Source organism: Lotus japonicus, chromosome 5 (genome assembly GCF_012489685.1).
Source record: "Lotus japonicus ecotype B-129 chromosome 5, LjGifu_v1.2".
Classification (NCBI taxonomy): Eukaryota; Viridiplantae; Streptophyta; class Magnoliopsida; order Fabales; family Fabaceae; genus Lotus; species Lotus japonicus.
Window position 1 is genome coordinate 45,111,328 of NC_080045.1, and position 18,942 is coordinate 45,130,269.

The following is an 18,942-nucleotide window of genomic DNA, read 5'->3' on the forward strand; positions in this document are numbered from 1 at the left end:
CCAAATTTTTACTGGTTTTTTTCCATTGCTTTTCTCGTTTTACTTCCTTTGTTTCTCATCCGTTGTTCTATCCCTGTCTTTTTATCTCTTTCTCTTTTTTGAGTTTGTAACTTCAATTCAATTTGACCTTCTTGTGTTATATATATATATATATACCAAAAAAAACTTGGGTTATCCAAAAAAATCTTTGTGAGGTGAGGCAGTGGGTAGTAGGGAGGAGAGTTTCTGAGATTTAAATTTAAGCTTTTGGATTTGTTGTTGGTGTTTTAGATTTAAGATGAAGATGAAAGAGGGAGAAGATGAAGATATTTGGGAGATGAATATGTTGAAAAGAATAAGTTTCTTGCACTGACTGTGGATTATGTTTGCTTGAGAAATTTTCTGGAATTTTTTGGGCAATATTATGAAGATGATGAACATTGATATATTTATGGATTTTAATTTTTTTTTAAGCCAAAAACCAGGGAATGATGGATTTTATTATGGTGTTAAGAAATAGTTAATTTTTTAAATTATTGAGGTTAATTTCCCTTTTTTATAATTTAAATAAGAAATAAAAACAAATTCCACCTGGCCTCATTAATCCCACGTGACCATGCCACATAGGTCACCGGAGCTCCGACGTTGACCAAGAGCTCCGGAGGGATCAAAACCAAACCTTTTGACGAATGTTAGGGACTAAAACACCCACCTTTGCTCCGGCGAGGGATGAAAACCAATCATTTGGTAAAGGTTAGGACCAAAAACTTATTTAAGCCAAAAATCAAGCTGTAAAATTATATGCAAGTCAAAAAGCCTCTTACTGAATGTTTGAAAATATATGTTACACTTGATTCTGATGTCAAAATCAATTCAAGTGAGAAGTTTTCATGAGAAGTTTTCATCAGTATGTTTGGTTTTCATTATGGGATAGCCATAATCGGTTCTAGTAACCATCTTTCCACCAGGATTTTGACTTCACCATGATTTCTCAATAAATTTAGAAACATGCACTACAAGTAGTTTCTGGGTGTCAAAATTAATTCTCACGAAAAATAATCTGATCCAAACATAACAATAGTATGTCACTCCATGACCACATTTCCATGTTTCTCCTACAACAAAAGGTTCTTGCATTTGAAATTCTGTTAGAGGTGACAATAATTGAGACACTTCTATAATCAGCTGAAATCATGTTGGGACATTTTTTCCTCAGGCCTTTAGAGCTTCCAATGGTTAATTTGGAGGCTTTAGAACTGGATATCATCAATCACTTCAAGTCGGTAAGTCCTGAAATATCTTACTTTTTGGTTCCATTCTTATGTGTTATTACATTAATATTGTCTTGGGTTAGCTCAAAATGATTATGCAATTGTTATTGTTAAGCTGAGATTATTATATGGTTGTTAATGTTGACATTAATGTTCTCTATGGTCAACAATGTTTAGTCTCATCATTACGTTTGTAATTTCAGTTTGTTGAACAGATTAATCCTTTGCTCACAAATTTGTGGCTAGGAAATTGGCTTCATGTGTGATTTTCTTCATTTTCTTTTCTTGTCAAAACTTATACACTACAGTTTAGGTAGGGTGTTAAAGTTCCTTAAAATATCAGTCTTTAACATGACATCCTCCAATGCAAAACTACAAATTCTGCAATGGATTTTATGTTTGAAATATAATATACAATCATTGATTTTTATTTTCTATCAGAGATTTTTGGACGACTTCTAGTGCATTCAAATGTTAATGATGATAACTAGTACAACTTGTCCTGATTGGGGTGTGCTTTACATAACCAGAATCTTCCGGAGCTGCTTTTCATCTTCATCTCAGCCTGTCCCAATGGAAGATAAAGGGGTAAACCTGGTGGTGGTATAAACTTCCTGCTTGCACTAGGTTTTAGGAAGCGTCAGACTCACTTTGTGAATTTACTATAGGCAGTCCTGTCTTGCATTTTTTTAAGAGACTGATTCCACTGCTCAAACCTTATCATTGTGCTGAGACACGCCTTCTAAAAAAATACTATGGAAAAAGGGTAGTATAAAGACAAGAAAGGTTTATGTTAGGAAATAACATACCTGAAGAAGTAAAATAAATCAGGAGCGCAATCAACAATACAAGAATATAACGTGGAAACTCCAAAACCGGAGAAAAAACCACGGTCGTTGTCAAAACCGACAACCAGAGAATATACACTATGTGAAAATTGTTACAACACATAGACTTCACTCTCAACCACCCCAACACACCCACACTCTCCAAAGTAAATATTTGAACTACATCTCACAATACTCTTAAACAAGAGCATAAGAGAAAAAGAAAACACAAATATAAACTTAAAGTGTTTCCAAGTGCTACTGCTTGGTGTTTTTTGTGTGTTGAAACAAGGAGTTTGAGATCCCTATATATAGTCTTGGACCCTCGATCTCACCCCTCACTAATCTAAGCGATGTGAGACTTCTCCAAGATGCATAACTTGATCTTTTTTCTCCTTCATTAGCAATGTGGGACTTACATTGCAATCAACCCCAACAATCTCCACCTTGATTGTAATGGTCTTCAGTCTTCATTGTCTACACCGACAATCATTGTCTTCACCCACAAATATAATTCTCATTGTCTATATACTGACAAATTAAATTATCATACTCCACCATAAAAGAGTCCATTACACTTGGAGCTAAACCATCCCAAGAATTTTCTGCACTTTGAATTAAACCACTCCAAGAATTTCCACATGCTGAAACCTTGCTGAAAATTTATGGTGCAACTTCCATGTTGGCTTTCTCCGGAAGTTCATCAGCCATCGACATAACCACGTACCTTGCATCAACGCCAACCAATGCTCGCACGCTATCATCACACACCTTGCATCTATATCAACCAATGCCCGTGTGCCACCTGGACAATTTCATGCCCAGAACGCCTTGCGTAATCATGATTGCATCAACTCCTCCATCACAGCATCATTGCAGTTGCAGACCGACTTTAAACCGTGCATCAAGTTGGTTCCCAGCCAGAACCTCCCAAAACAGCACTTCATAGTGTCACACTTCTTCAGCACCTTCGCAATACCACACAAAGTGATATTCATCAAACCGGAAGCTCTGATACCACTGTTAGGAAACAACACAACTGAAGAAGTAAAATAAATCAGGAGCGCAATCAACAACACAAGAATATAACGTGGAAACTCCAAAACCGGAGAAAAAATCACGACCGTTGTCAAAACCGACAACCAGAGAATAAACACCATGTGAAAATTGTTACAACACATAGACTTCACTCTCAACCACCTCATGACCCCAGCACACCCACTCTCTCCAAAGTAAATATTTGAACTACATCTCACAATACTCTTAAACAAGAGCATAAGAGAAAAAGAAAACAGAAATATAAACTTAAAGTGTTTCCAAGTGCTACTGCTTGGTGTTTTTGGTGTGTTGAAACAAGGAGCTTGAGATCCCTATATATAGTCTTGGACCCTCCCACCCCTCACTAATCTAAGCGATGTGAGACTTCTCCAAGATGCATAACTTGATCTTTTTTCTCCTTCATTAACAATGTGAGACTTACATTACAATTAACCCAACAGTTTAATATTTCAAGAATTTGTGTATCCAAAGTTACTAAAAAGTGATAGATAGTGCACAAAACACAAGAACTTGAGCTACAATTTTTTTTTACCTAGCGAGCAGACAGCTTTATGTTGTGATTTCTAACTTGAAAAACATTGCAATTTCATCAGCTTGTTTTGACTTTAATTTTCTGCTTCTCCGCATCTGTATGGAATGTGGATTGTGTTGGATTGCAGAGTTTGACATTTTAATTCCACATTATGTGTGTGCTACATTATATTGCATAACGAACTAATGATTTTGAATGACTTTCAACATAATGCTCAACAACTCATCTAAGAGGTGTGCAGCATTCCTTGACACTAGTATGGATCCAGCAATTCTCCTTCTTCATACCAGACAAGAGAGTGAAAGCTAACAACTATCAATTTGGATATCCGTTCTCGGTGAGAAGCTAAGGGATAAAGAATATATGTTCAAGTTTGAAGAGGTTGAATTGAAAATACTTGTATATGTTCAAGATAGTGAAAATCCTTACAGTAGAAAGCACTAAATGTAGCTTTTTTATATCATTTATTGAGGCAATGCGACCCACACTCGGAGGTTCAAACAACCACTATTAACCATACGACCGACACTCATTAGGTACTAAATGTAACATGTGTTGAAAGGATGAGTTAGGATAAACCTTTACGTTGTCGTTCTATCCTTATCTCTTACATTTTCTCATATAAGGATATATTTTCTAGAGTTAATGGTCAATTAGTCTCTGAGTTTGTAAGTGAGTTTGATTTTAGTCCCTTTGAGGAAAAATGACGTTTAGTGGCGGTCAGAAACAGCCAGTAATTGTAAAAATAACCGCCACTAAATGTCATTTTTCCTGAGAGGGACTAAAATCAAATTCGCTTAGAGGACTAATTTGACTATTAACTCTATTTTATATTATCACTAAGTGGGATAAAACTTTTGATATGTAAAAGTTTTATCTATACATAAATATATACTTAAGAAAAGTCTTTAAGAAATTTTATTTCTCAAACACAATTCAACTCATCTCCCTTTTTATGTTTTATGTTTACACTTTCAAGGTCATCTTTTCCTACTAGTGAGAAGATTTCATCAAAGTCAACTTCTTTCTTCTTTTTAGGACCTATGACGACCAAGCAAGCTTTTATACTTCATCTGCTTGCCATGATTCCCTATTTTGAACATCAATGTGTTCCTCATTTCTCTCTTGCCCTGTGGAAACTTTACCAACTCATACGCTTGATTCTTCTGCAAGGAACTCATCTTTTCTTTTACGAATCAAAACCATCTACTTTAATCCGCATGAGATCTAGCTTCAGCAAAAAGTTCTTTCTTCCCCTCATTTGTGCGAAAAGTAGAATTTGATTCACTACGATTACGATTGAATCAATAAACCACCTCTAGATGATCTTTATCGAGGCACATAAACTAGTTGAAGTTCATCATCACCTTGATGACTCTATCGCTTCTAGTGGAAGAGTTGACTGCTCACCCTCGTCAACACCTTTTTCATCTTCTTCCTCTTCTTATTTTCGGATATTCCCTTTCTATCTCTTAGGTTGTGTTTGGTAGGAGAGAGATGGAGAAGAGATTGAGGGAAGAGAGAGAGATTGGAGAGAGATCATTAAACCACCCTTGTTTGGTTCCACTTTTTCCTCTCTTCTCAATTTGAGAAGAAATCCTGTCACGTCCTTTTTTATTTATTTTTTCGTGTTCTGTGCATTTAGTGGCGGTGTAAAACCGCCTACACCGCCACTATCTGCAATTATAACACTTCTTCACATTTAAAAACGTTTTTTTTAACAAAAGTTAATTTTTCTCTCTCTTCCACCTCATTCTTTCTCATATCTCTCTCATTTATCTCTATTATACTAAACAACATATAAATCTACTTTATTTCTCACATATTTCTCTTTACTCAACTTCTTTCTTCTCTACTCTCTCTTCTCTACCAAACAGAGCATTAGTATCTGTGGCAAATTAAAGTGACGTAGGACTGGAAATAACTTCTACAACACTTATTGATCCTCTAAGGCTACCATATATTTGAGGAACACATCACGCTGCTATTTGGAGTAGGGGTGTTCGTGGTTCGGTTTAGACCGGTTTTAGGTGAAACCAAAAACCGATCCAATCAAAATTCATTGGTTCGGTTTCGATCAATTGTTAGAAAAAAAAATTCCAAAACTGAACCGATCCGAACCGATGTTGAGCGGTTTGGATCGGTTTGGTTCATCGGTTTCACAACTTCTATTTTTTTCCGGTAAATATCAATTCCACAACTTTAAATATATAGCAAACACATATGAGTCACAACTTAACAATGCATAAAAATGATAAATCATATAACTTCAATCATAGCTTAATCACAAATCCACAATCCATAATTCATAAGCAACAACTTAAGTACTTAACAATGTAGAAATGCTTAAAGTAGTGTTTAATATTAGTACCATTACAAATTAATAATAGAAAACAAAAACAAAATAAGTCTAACAAACATAAAAAGCCTAACATAAACTATATTTCTTCAAAACATTTCTTTAATAAATACATATATATATATATATAAATATTTTATAAATAAATATATATCATCGGTTCGGTCCATCGGTTCATTGGTTTTTAATTTTTCAAACCGTGAACCGAACCAATCCTCATTGGTTTTTATCGGTTTGGATCGATCTTGAACCGAATAACCAAAAAAACCAATCCAATTACTTTGGTTCGGTTCGGTTCGTCGGTTTCATCGGATCGATCCGATCCGATACACCCCTAATTTGGAGTCTTCAAAACTTGGTGGTTATTTAACAAAAATTCCTTCTTATTACTTTGTTCATTGTCACTTTTCCAACCTCACTAAGCTTGTTTGATTTATAAATACTCATTTGGTTCCTATGATCATCTTGTCCTTAGGTATATGAACCAAACTCCAGACATTGCTTCTTTCAAACTAATTCAAATATTCTTGCATTCAGCTTTCATCCCTTAGACCATGTACAATGGTTTGTTTAATTTACCCCTTCTCAACACCACTTTTTCTCTTCCCAACACTTCACATCATCTTCTCTTTCCAATTCAACACTCATTCAACTTTTACCTACTCCAATGGTTTTTCATTCAACACCCTACCCCACCACTCACCCTACCCCATCACTTTTTTATTTCATATTTTTATTTAATTTCATATTTTTGTTTTTATTATTTACATAAAATTACAATTATTGTTTTAAATTAAATTAAAACAATAAACACTTAACAATTTAAATTATTTTTTATATATAGACAATAATTTATTTTATTTTAAACACTTAGCATTTTTTTTAAATATAAACACTTAACATTTTAATTTTTTTATTTTAAATATAGATAATAAGATGGTGAGAAAGATAATAAGATGGTGAAAAACTTAGTTTTTTTTTTCTGTGTCCAAATCAAACGAACCAAGTCTCTATTTATAGCAATTTTGGTCTCCTACTTATCAAGATTTGACAGTACTGGTCCCTCAAGAAGTCAAGGAATTTATGACCCTACAATGTCCCTGACGTTTACTAACTGTTGCAGTTTTGGTTTTTCGTCAACTTTTATCCAATAATATGACGAAGCAAAACAGACTAATTCCTCACGAGAAGACCACCTATAGTGGATTCAAGATAGATACTAGATTCTTAATTTTTTTATGTGTTTAACTTTAACATTTTAAAATCCAAAATATTAACCAAAAAAAATTAAAACTAAGATTTTAAAAGCAGTGAAGTTGTAAATACGAGTAAGTTGAAGGAGTGGAAAGCAAATAGAATATGTATAATAAGAATGCTTGTTTGTGCAGGTTGGTGGTGCCTGTATCTCACTCACTCACTCACTCTCTCATCCAAACCTAAAATTAGCACCGCACATCGCTCTCCGTTTCATTCATATCCATCTCTTTCCCTCCGAACTCCTCTGAATCACTGTAAGTTCTCACTCTCTCTTCTCTACTCACATTAGGGTTTCGCCATTCTTCTACCTTTTCTCTTCATTTTCAAACATCACCGTTCGCATTCCCACTGTTCTTGAACTCTGTGTTGTTTTTCCCTGTTTCGTTCTCTTGTCAATGGATTTTCGATTCCGTTTTTCTTTAATTTTTGCTATTTTTTTCATGCAGTTGCTGTAATTCTAGGTTTTATGCATTTTCTGTAATTCTAGGGCTTATAGGAATAATTGTTGCATTCTTAATGATGTTCTTGGATGCGTGTTTTGATTTTGGTTTATGATAGATACTGATGAGTTGTTGTTTTGTTTGAATGGTTTAGTAGCTACTGAGATATGTCTGGGGAACAATTTGATGGACAAGATGCAGGCTATGTGCCTGAGAATCCTGATGATTTTCCGCAAAACAATTCCGATGAAATTGAAGGAGGGAATGTGATTGATGACGACTCTGGGTTTCCTCAACTACAGCCTGATGATGTGCAGGAGGATGTGGATGTGGGAGTGGGAGATTTGGCTGAGGATGCCAATCCTCCTGAAGGTGAATTTGATGGTGGTCATGATGTTGTTGAAGATTTGCCTGGAAACGATGTTGATGATTCTCTTCCGCCGGAGCTTACTGAGGAACAAGAACAACATGATGGAGTCATTACTGAGGAACAAGAACAACATGATGGAGGAGGCGTGACTGAGGAGAATTTTGGCTCCCCAGAAAAACAGGTACCCGGGGAAGATTTGAAAGGGAGTGAAATAAAGAAGTGGCCGGGGTGGCCTGGAGAGAATGTTTTCAGGATGTTGGTTCCTGCGCAAAAGGTTGGCAGTATTATTGGCCGTAAGGGCGAGTTTATTAAGAAAATTACTGAAGAGACTAAGGCTCGTATTAAGATTCTCGATGGTCCACCTGGAACTGCAGAAAGAGCAGTGAGTATACTTTTCAATTTCTTGTTGTTGTTCTTGCAGTGAGGGATTAAACTTGGGTTTTCACTTTGTCTGTTCAATTTCTTGTTGTTCTCCACCCTACTTGCAGTTATGCTATTATCCTTTCTGTTCACTAAACTGAGACATATTATGGTGAAACTTAATTGCCACTTTTAGAGCTGAAATTTTATGTGTTGTGTGGTTTCTTCCCCCGATCATTATTAGTCAGACTCTAGAAAATACAATAGAGGAGGATGAAAATTAATTACCATCCTGCTTAATAATAACCCTAGTACTATATCTTTCTGTAATTATATTTAGTGCTTCAATAGGGAAAACGCCTACTTGATGAAACAAACGTAATGGTTTATTCATGATAAAATGTGATAACACAATAAAAAAAGGAAAACTTATCAAGGAAGTGAAACGATAGCATCATAAGTGGTCAAACTGAACAAAAGAGATAATGAATAAGAAAACAGGTCAATATATATAGAAACAGATGTCTTTTGTAGCGGTAACAAAATGGATGTGTGCAGGTTGTCAGCAAATGTGAATGAACAGTATGGCTTCAAACTGAAGAGCCAAAGTTCAAGTTGCCAGGAAACAGCAATGGGCATATACACAACTGCTGAAACATTGTTTTTGACTTAAGAATCAGAAACAGTTTGCAGATTTTGGTGGCAAGAAGCTTTCACAGTGCCTGGTAACTTCAAAACTTGGTCCGATTGGTGTCTTGCCACACTCCCTGAAACTCTTTCCTAGAAAACGTTTGAAGTCACTAAAATAATAAACAAAAAAACTTCTGAAATTCTATCCACATATTGTTACTAAGTATATTAAAACTGCTGGGTGAAGTCAGGAGACTATAAAATATATCTTGACAGGTTTAATGACACTAGGGGCATCTGTCTTTATTAAACTATTCATATTCATAAAGCTTGACATAGTGAAAATAATTGGTAATTTGTTGAACTGGAGATGCATCGGTCCAAAGAAATGGCAATGAAGTTAAAATAAAACATAATTAGACGCAGTAAAAATAATTGCTACTTCAGTTAACCAAGATGCACTGGTCCAAGGAAATGGAAATAAAGTCTGAAGATAAAACAAAATTTTGTACACTTATATGCCCATGATGATATAGTGTTGCACAAGTATGATCTTGTAATATTGAAATGAATCAATAATCAGTCATACATATTGAATTAGATTGCTTTTGGTTGCTATCATGTATGTGTTGTTTCTGAATTCTCTTTGTTTTACGCTTTCAAAAGGTAATGGTTTCTGCAAAAGAAGAACCAGAGCGCAGCATACCACCTGCTGTGGAGGGCTTGTTAAGGGTTCATAAACACGTTGTCAATGTGGACCAACCTGCTGATAGTGCATCAGGTGCAGGACGCCAAATAATTACAAGACTTCTAGTCGCAGATACTCAAGCAGGAAGTTTGATTGGGAAGCAGGGTTCGACTATAAAATCCTATCAAGATGCCACAGGTTGCAATTTACGTGTTCTTGGTTCAGGTGCGCTCATATGACCTGAAATATTTAATTTTGTCTGGCAATCAGCACATTTTCCTTCTCAATATACTTTCCAGGGGTCCTCTTTTTTCCCTTTTATGTCTTCTTTGGCATTTTTTGCCCAACTTGCACTGAATCTTCACTCTTGCATTTGTTATCTGTATGACTGTATCACTAAATCAACTCCTGTCAGATACACTAGTTTTTATACTGCTAGTCTTATTATGTATCAAGAATGTTGGTTTGTGTTTTTTTAAGCAATGCATTAATATTTTAGTGAAAATATGTACGGCAAACATGATTTATGATATCCAAGTTTGTGATTACTGTGCCTAAGTAATGTATTATCTACAACAGATCACCTGCCAGTTTTTGCTCTGCGAGATGATAGTGTTGTTGAAATACAAGGAGAATCTGCTGGGGTTCACAAGGCAGTTGAACTTGTTGCTCTTCATCTTAGGAAGTTCTTGGTTGACCGCAGCATAGTTGGAGTATTTGAAACACAGGTAAGTTATTTTTATTTCTGATTGTTTTTTCTAAGCTAAAAAACATGAATGACGTGAATAAATGAATGTTGTTGAGCTATCTCATGAGATTCATCATATCATGGTGAGCAGGTGAGGCATTAAGCTGATTTGAATAATATAGGCTAATTATGTTGATGTTTTCAAGCTTAGGTTCTATTTTGGAACAGTTGATTGGAATAACTTTGCGATAGGAGAGTGTTAAGCGTTCTAGGCTGTCAATTGCATGTTATATGTATGCATGACTTTCATCATTCATTGTGTTTGTTTTGTATTTTTAGAAGGGGTCTCTGTTCCTTTCAAGTATCTTGGCCTTTTTTTCATATGCTTTGTATTTTCTCATTTATATGTCATATCACCATGTTTACTATAATTATTTGTATGGATAATTATTTTTAAGTCTTCCTCCCAAACTTCAGATGCAAAGACCAGATGTTCGAGTTAACCCGAATGTGCCACCACACCAACCTTGGGGTCCTCCTCCTCCTCAAGGGTTTCCAGGTCCTGGAAGTGGTGGTGGACCTGCTTTTCCACCTAATCCTCAATATATGCCGCCACCTTCACATAACTATGATAATTACTACCCACCTGCTGACCTGCCTCCCATGGACAAGCACCTTCATCAGGGTCCACCACCTGCCTATGCAAGGGATGCTCCTATGGGAATTCATCCATCCAGTGCACCTCCGCAACAATCTGGTGTGACTAAGGTGTCTTCTTTGTTCAAACTACAGCATTGCAGAGAGCTGCATTGGTTTTGAAATATTTTATTGTTTTATGTTAACTGAATATGCTATTTTTTACTGTGTAGGTCACACATCATATGCAAATTCCCCTGTCATACGCAGATGCTGTTATTGGAGCATCAGGAGCAAATATTAGCTACATTCGACGTGCTAGTGGAGCAAGTATTACAATTCAAGAAACCAGGGGTGTGCCAGGGGAGATGACCGTAGAGATAAGTGGTACTGCTTCTCAAATTCAAGCAGCCCAACAGCTGGTCCAGGTATTTGATTTTAAAGTGTTCATCTTCTAATCTGCTTGTTACTTGTCCTACTGACTCAGTTTTTGCGTTTGGAAGTTGTATAGGTTAATGTTACGTCTGTATTATTGTTTATTCTTGTGTGCCCATAAGCTTCATATTATCATATATGCTATAGCAAGGACGCTTCATAGTAGTAGCTTTGTTCATGTTGTACTCGTGGTCGGCATGAATTCATGTTGGTCACTTTTTACAGACACTTTAAGTACTTAGTTGTATTTTATTTTCTTTGAACTTTATACCAATATATGTGAGAATATTACTATACTTATTACGAAAACCAAAGCCTTTTCTCACTCTGTGGAGTCCTCTAGACACCATAATTTTACCTCTCGAAAGAAATCTAATGATAGATCTTTCAAGTATAACTATTTTTATTGTTTTGACCTACAATTTCCTTAGTCCCCTTTTACCTCCTAACCATCGGACTATCCTCCATTTTGTATGCCCTCATGCCTTGTGCTTTTATAAGTCTTTTGCCAAATTTACTCCGATCATTTAAGACAAGGCTCTACCTTATTTTCTACAACCTTGACTTTCTCTTCCTAATCCTGAAGTTCCCTTCTCCTTAGAACTCAAGAACAGAGGGTATGACTTATGAGCCTATAAAATATATCATGCCAAGTTTTATTCTATCAATTTTCTTTTTAATATTTGTATTTTTATGTTGTATTGTAACCATTTCATGTCTTATAATTTTTAAAATTTATCCTATCCTTATTATCCATGGTTTCCAATAACATTGTTGGGGCCAAGTTTTGTCATCACTTATCTGAGTTGCATCCTTATTTTTTGTCCTTTTTGGTTTGTGTATTTATCTGAGTTGCACAAAATCTATCTGATGCAGAATTTCATGGCTGAAGCAGCATCTGCGCAACAGGATCAAATGAGTGGACAAATTAATCAAGGTTATAATTCCTATCCTACTAATGCCCCTGTATATGCATCTCCGCCACAAAGCGCTGGTGGTCATGCAGGCCATGCGCCTCCTGCAGATTATGGTCCTGTATATGGCACCAATTATGGTTATTGAACAGATTAGATTCAATTTTTGTTGAGGAGCCTTATGTTCTGTAAACATTCCGTTCAATTCTAGTTTCCTGGTTCTAGTTCTTGTGGGTATTGTAAGCAGGCCGCCTGGACGTGGCTTATACCCCTTATATTTTAGCTGTATTACATTTGGTGTATTGACTGGATAGGATTTAGAGGATATGATTTTGATAGTTTTTATTTTTCTAAATTCTTTTATATACTTGCCTCGTTTTCTTTAATGTTTTCTACTGGGATTTTTTTCCTTCTGGGTTGAAACTCGTAAGATCTAAACGTCATTGAAAAAGAAAAGATATACTCACGTGTCATGATATTGAATGAAACGTAAGCGTTAATTTACATTGAGTTAGGAAATTGAATAATGGTTGAGTAAATTTACAATCAAATCTGTATATGTGGGCGAGTTGATTATAGTTTGTGATTTGAAGTCTTGATGAAGATCTTTTGAGATAATGGTTTTTTATAGATAACTTTGTGCTACATTACTTATATTTAATTTGACATTAGCTCAGAGCGGTAATTGGATGAGGTGTTCCTTAACTTAGTCGCTTTGGCCAACTGCTTCATGCTCACTTGGTTTTAAGGTGTTTTGAGACAACTGTTATGCAATGTCAAGTTATAACAATTAATAAAATCTCAATTGTAACTGCGGCAATCAAAATAATGTGCTATCATCTGCAAGCAATTTGAGACGAGGTTTTGTCAATTATGACTTTAATAAAGAGTGGTATAAGTTGTGACTTTCAATGCACCTGCTTCTCTGAATTTTGTGCTTAGTTTTTAGTCTTTGAATTTCTAAATTGGGGGAAAAATTAAACTCTTGAAGGTTTCCCCCCACTTCCCCATCCTTATAACAATTATGCTTGAAAACACTTTCTTTCGCACAATCACTTCACAAGTTTAAACTTAGGAGAAAACAAGTGTTCGACCTTTTGGTTCATTATCAACTCTTCCATTCTTTCATCTCATTATTAAGATTCTTCAGGTTTATGCTTTCATAAAGTGTCAAGATTTTGTAACTCCTTTGACACTTTGCTTTCATAAAGCGTCAAGATGTCTTCTTCGGATCTTATGACAAAGTTTTTGCCTGTTCGAGATGAGAAAAAAACTTTAATCATTCTTTGAATTGGAGGAGTGATGTCCCTCCTTAGGAGATCAACAATGCTAACTTGTTTGATGAACCTCTTAAGGACAACCCTCACCCCCCCCCCCCCCCCGAAGAGGGAGTGGTAACCTCTCCTCAATGCAATTTTTCTCAAGCAATCACATCTTAAATTCAGTCTTCATGAATGGAGAAATTTATGTCGTCAATCATGAGCCGCTCTCCAAGCTTGTTTTTCACCTTACTCGATAAAGGAAGAGAAGAGACTCGACACCAGAATCCTCACCAACCAATAAAACCAAAGCTTTTCAAGAAGAAAATCTTCAAGACAAAGGTTATGAAGTGGAGGCACCCTTCGAAGGGAATTTTTTTTGAAAACTTGATAGTGTGGGGTTTCGACTTCACGCTGGACTTTGAAGTTATAAATAAGCTACTTTCAAGAAACTTTTCTCTTGACTGATTACAAGATGTTGGCCCTTCCTAGGTCCTGATTCTGACAACTAAGCAGGCTTTAAGAGCTGCCTTGACTTCTCGTCTCCTCGGTACAATGGTTCTTCCCTGATTCAAGCGAGACTTATCTGAGAAGGCCAAGAGGTATCTTCAAAATACCGAGGAAGTCAAAAAGTTGAGCCTCAAACTTGAGGAAGTTGAAAATGAGAGAACAAGTTGATCAAGGAGATTGAGGCTTTGAACTCTGAGATTGACCCTCTCAAACTCACAGTTGAGGAGCTTAAAACTAAATGTTCTAAAGCTAAGTCCGAAGTCTTCTCTTTGGCTGTTTCCCTAAAAGAATCGCCTTCCGCAGGATTAAGATTCTAGCTTGGAAAACTCTCCAAGGATGCTTCCGAAAAACAAGATGCTCTTGCTCGAGCTAAGAAGCAGATGAATGAGACACTGCAAAAGCATTCTTGGAGAATATCAACACTCAGATCTTCACTCTTGATACATAAGTGTCTTAGTGTTTTCAAGAGTCTTTCATAATGTAGTTGATCTCAACCTCAAAATGGAAGGACAAGGCTGTTATAAAATAAATTTAATTTCACTTTTGATCTATGTACTATATAGTTGGTGTGTTAGATTTTGGTCGCCTATAATGTTTTAGTAAATGTAGTCCCTTACTTTTTGAAATTATTATAATTAAGTCCTTCAAAAACCTGGATTCTACGCGAATCTTCAAAAATTAATTTGGTTAAAAAAAATTCATCTAAAATTAAAAAAATTATCACAGCTTTTCGCTCTCTTAAACTATAATTTCATGTGATATAAAATCCTTCAAATTTTATTAATTTTTTCACTAATTTATTTTTATTTAGACTTTCAAATTTAGATTATATCTCTAATCCATGATAAACGCAAAATATTTGAATAAGAAGAGAAGACTTAAGAATATTTGGCATAAGAAAATTGACAATGGAAACCAAATTTATTTATTTGTAAAAGTACATTGACTTTATTTATTTGGGAACTATGGTATATACGTTTGGAATAGATTGCACTATGAGAGAGTTGATAAAACACTAGGACACAACCAAAGTTTAAAAGACATAAAAAGAGGGTTGAGTCTTCGGTATTGTGTGCCTAAGACTGAGGGATGAGAAGTAACAAACAGACTCTGGTTAAAAGTTAGGTTGACGCCACAAATTCCACCCCCCAAAACTCATACTTTGAATGCGCATCAACTATCTCAACCGGTTGTGAAGAGTAAAAATGAAATTTTGTTTTCTGTGTTTTCCTTACGTATGTTGGATTCATAGCAAATGTGTTTGAATCATTTCATTTAAAAGAATCAATTCGATCGCAACTTCAAATATCGGTGGAGATAAAAATGTTGCATGTAGTATAATCTATAATCACTAGTTTCTTCCAGAACCAAAAAGAAGCGCACGATTGTATCTGAACTAGTAAAGAATGTGCATCTGTCTAATCATAATCTAATCTTAATACTAAACCAGACCTATGCCGGAATACTGCAAGTATAAGACATTGTATCCTATGCTGTATATACTTAATTTACATAGGGACAGTACATGTACTTCGAAAATGACCAGGCTGGTTGCAGCGGCTGCAATGCACAACACGCTTCGTTCGACCTCCACTATCTTGAGCAGCAGAAGCTCTCCTTTTCCTAGGCTTTGCCGGTGGTGTCATAGACTTTGGTGGAGTTATGACAACCTCCATAGCTGTACTAGCATCACCACTATCGTATTCATACCCAATTAACTTGTTCCACATGGTTCTGTCTGGAATGGGGTGTATGGTTTGTGAATATGCTTTGCGATAGCTCGTCACAGTGAAGTAACTTTCAGTGAATCGATGCACGTTCTGCCGGCACGCGAGGAGAACCGCCACAGCATGAGAACATGGCAGACCACACTTTTGCCATCCATAACATGTGCAGCACCGTGTGCGAATGTCCACTATGTTTCTCCCTGAATCTGAAGGGCACAAAACTTCAAATTCAGCTTCAGTTGCTCGTACCACCTGGTACATTTGTGCATGTCCTATCGCCTCTGACACCGCCATCTCAGCAGAAGGGACCAAGATGCTCGACCACTGCATACTCGCTTCACGCCGCTCGTTGAAGAGTGTCATTAGTTGCCTGCGGATGCACTCCATCATTTGAATGATTGGCAGTCCTGAGGCTTCAGCTATCAGAGAATTCAGAGATTCAACCATATTTGCTGTTAGTTGGCCAAACCTGCTTCCTTCAAAATATGCTGCGGCCCATAATTGAGGAGGGAATCTTCGAATCCATGCTGCTGCTTCCTCTGAAATCTCCTCTATCTCGAGGATTTTGGTTTCGAAATCGATGGCAGTGAGGGAACAAGCAGCTTCCCAGAGAATGTTGCTCAGAACTTCATTGCTGAATTCTTTCAGGAAATTTTCACTCAAGTAATGCATGCAGAACCCATGAAAAGCAGTGGGGAAGTTCATATCTACTCCATCCACAATACCTTTCTGTCTACTGGACAAAATTGAAAGTCTTGGCATGTTCTCAGCATTAGTTTCAAGTAGAGTGTGCAACTCAGATAGGAACCACATCCAGTTATCATCAGTTTCTTCACCTACCACCCCAAATGCTAGGGGATAAAGACCACCATCTCCATCAAAACTTATAGCTAGAAGCAAAGTTCCAAGATACTTACTTTTAAGGGGAACAGAGTCAAGTCCAATAAGGGGACGGCAAGCATTCAAAAACCCATAAATTGATGCTTGAAATGATATAAATAGGCTTTGGAAACAGCCATCAGAAGGATTTCCATTAACCATTGCAATGCTTCCAGGATTTGACCTTTTGAGTTGATCACAGTACTGTGGCAGTAGGCGATAATCTTCTTCAAATGAGCCCCTAACAGCAGCCATGATCCGTTCCTTTCCCCTCCATGCCTGTTTATATGATAAGGCAATCCCGTGATCTCGGTGGATCTGTTCTAGTATCTCTTTTGGCTTGCAATCAGGATTTTCCCTAAGTTGTCTTTCCACAGAATTAGCAACCCATTGCACTGTGGCCTGCTGATGACCTAGATGGGTAATTCCTGCACAAGTATGTTCCCCGCGGATGGTCCTGATTGTGAAGGTAGGAACACCAGGGAGCTTTGCAGCATGAATTCTCCAAGAGCATCCTTTACTTGCACATTTGGCAGTGAAACGAACCTTGTCTGATTTGACCGTCTGCATCTCAAAGCGAAGAGCAATGGCTGCCTCCCTCATTGCTCTACGGCAGCTATGAACATCAGGAAACTGTTGCCCCACGAACAGTTGATGGTTATAAGAAGGATCAAGGGCTCGCGACTGAAGGACAGGAGGAGTGCAAACCGAATCCATTGTTTGCTCATCAATCATATCTGAGACTTGTCGATCATCCATTTCCTCATTTTCAACCAAGGAAAACTCTAACTTCTCATGAAGATCATCATGATCCTCAATAACAGCTAGTTGAAGATTATCTGGATCTGATAAGTTCAACTCAAATGCCTCATCACTCGAAGCCAATCTATTATCATGGTTATCAGAATCAGCATGGTCCTCATGAGCCTGATCATCTGCATCCAACTTATCACCATTTTCCTTAACACTCTGAGCATGCTCTAGTTGTTGAAGTTGAGATTGAGAAGCCATGTCATGCTCCTGTATCTGACTCTGGTCCAGTCCTTGATTATCTTGTTTACATCCCATATCCACACCCTGAATCTGGTCAGAACCTAATTCATGAACAGCATCACGATCATCGGTATGGTCTAATCCCAAATGGCGAATTGGCACGGACGACGGATCACGACTTTGACCAAGAACTAAACCATGGTTTGCCATCACAAATTCACCACTTTTACATAAACAAAGATGCTTCTGTCACAAACTGAGGAACAGTGGAGAACAGAATCCCCCAAAATATCAATAACACCCCCAGAACAAATTCCGAAATCCCAGATCCAAATAATCTCCCTGAAAATGCAGCAATACAAGTGAATTAGCAAATTGAGTCAGAAATCATTGAATACCCCCAAATTGCAAATTGAACCCCAACTGAATTTCTCCATCAATATCAATCAAACACATGCAAATAAATCTAATACAACCCAAAGTGGTTCCTTTATGGTTCTTATACTCTAATTACAAAATTTCCTTACAGAGAAACCCAGCTCATAAACCAAACAACATTTATTTTTCTTCTTCAAATCAATTTCACCCAGGGTTGTTAATGGCGGATAGCATAGCGTAGGGGCAAGTCCAAAAAACGCTATTTTAAGCGCTATTGCGGCGCTATAGTGGTGAATAATGGAGTAGTGGTGAACCCTAGAGCGCTACGCTATAGCGCGCTATTAACAAGTCTGGTTTCACAAAAAAAAAAAAAAAAGAGAAAACAGAGAAAAACTCACAAAATTGAAAGCTTTCTGTGGGTAGTGAAACCTGCAATGGGAAACAAAAACAGAGAATCCATTAGTTCAAAGAAGAGATGAAAATTGAAAGAAACAAAACAGAGAGAAGAGTTTGAAGCATAAGGGTTTGGCGGGTAATGGCTGAGAGAGGAAAAACCTTGGAATCAGAAGGGCAATGGTTTAGAAGAATGGGAGATGAGAGGGGTAAAAGGGTCGCTTCGACTATGGAACATGAAGCAACAGAGACAACCTTCTAGGGTTTGGGGGTATTTATGTCATCCTCTGCCGTTTCATCTTCTGCAGTTCCGTTTTTACCCTTCTCTGACGCACAAACAGTGTGCTACGCTATTATA

The 18,942-nt window shown here is 36.9% G+C and overlaps 2 protein-coding genes across 2 annotated transcripts; one reads left to right on the forward strand and one right to left on the reverse strand.

Moving 5' to 3' along the window:
* Positions 1 to 7,394: 7,394 nt before the first annotated feature.
* LOC130718536 (flowering locus K homology domain-like) lies at positions 7,395 to 12,808 on the forward strand. Its single transcript, XM_057569137.1, has 7 exons — positions 7,395 to 7,538; positions 7,879 to 8,476; positions 9,751 to 9,997; positions 10,352 to 10,500; positions 10,938 to 11,228; positions 11,330 to 11,524; positions 12,408 to 12,808. Exons 2-7 carry the CDS (start codon positions 7,892 to 7,894, stop codon positions 12,591 to 12,593), a joined length of 1,653 nt encoding a protein of 550 aa, XP_057425120.1. The 5' UTR covers positions 7,395 to 7,538; positions 7,879 to 7,891; the 3' UTR covers positions 12,594 to 12,808.
* Positions 12,809 to 15,528: 2,720 nt separating this feature from the next.
* LOC130721454 (uncharacterized) lies at positions 15,529 to 18,911 on the reverse strand. Its single transcript, XM_057572249.1, has 3 exons — positions 18,747 to 18,911; positions 18,590 to 18,620; positions 15,529 to 18,155 (listed from the first exon to the last, which is right to left on the reverse strand). Exon 3 carries the CDS (start codon positions 18,021 to 18,023, stop codon positions 15,723 to 15,725), a length of 2,301 nt encoding a protein of 766 aa, XP_057428232.1. The 5' UTR covers positions 18,024 to 18,155; positions 18,590 to 18,620; positions 18,747 to 18,911; the 3' UTR covers positions 15,529 to 15,722.
* Positions 18,912 to 18,942: the final 31 nt, after the last annotated feature.

What these genes read in the sequence shown, in the direction of transcription:
- LOC130721454 (XM_057572249.1), bottom strand. Translation starts at nt 18,023, where the DNA reads ATGGCAAACCATGGTTTAGTTCTTGGTCAAAGTCGTGATCCGTCGTCC.
- LOC130718536 (XM_057569137.1), top strand. Translation starts at nt 7,892, where the DNA reads ATGTCTGGGGAACAATTTGATGGACAAGATGCAGGCTATGTGCCTGAG. An exon ending in TTTACGTGTTCTTGGTTCAG is followed by an intron (nt 9,998 to 10,351) that starts GTGCGCTCATAT and finishes TATCTACAACAG; the next exon opens with ATCACCTGCCAGTTTTTGCT. An exon ending in TTGGAGTATTTGAAACACAG is followed by an intron (nt 10,501 to 10,937) that starts GTAAGTTATTTT and finishes CCCAAACTTCAG; the next exon opens with ATGCAAAGACCAGATGTTCG.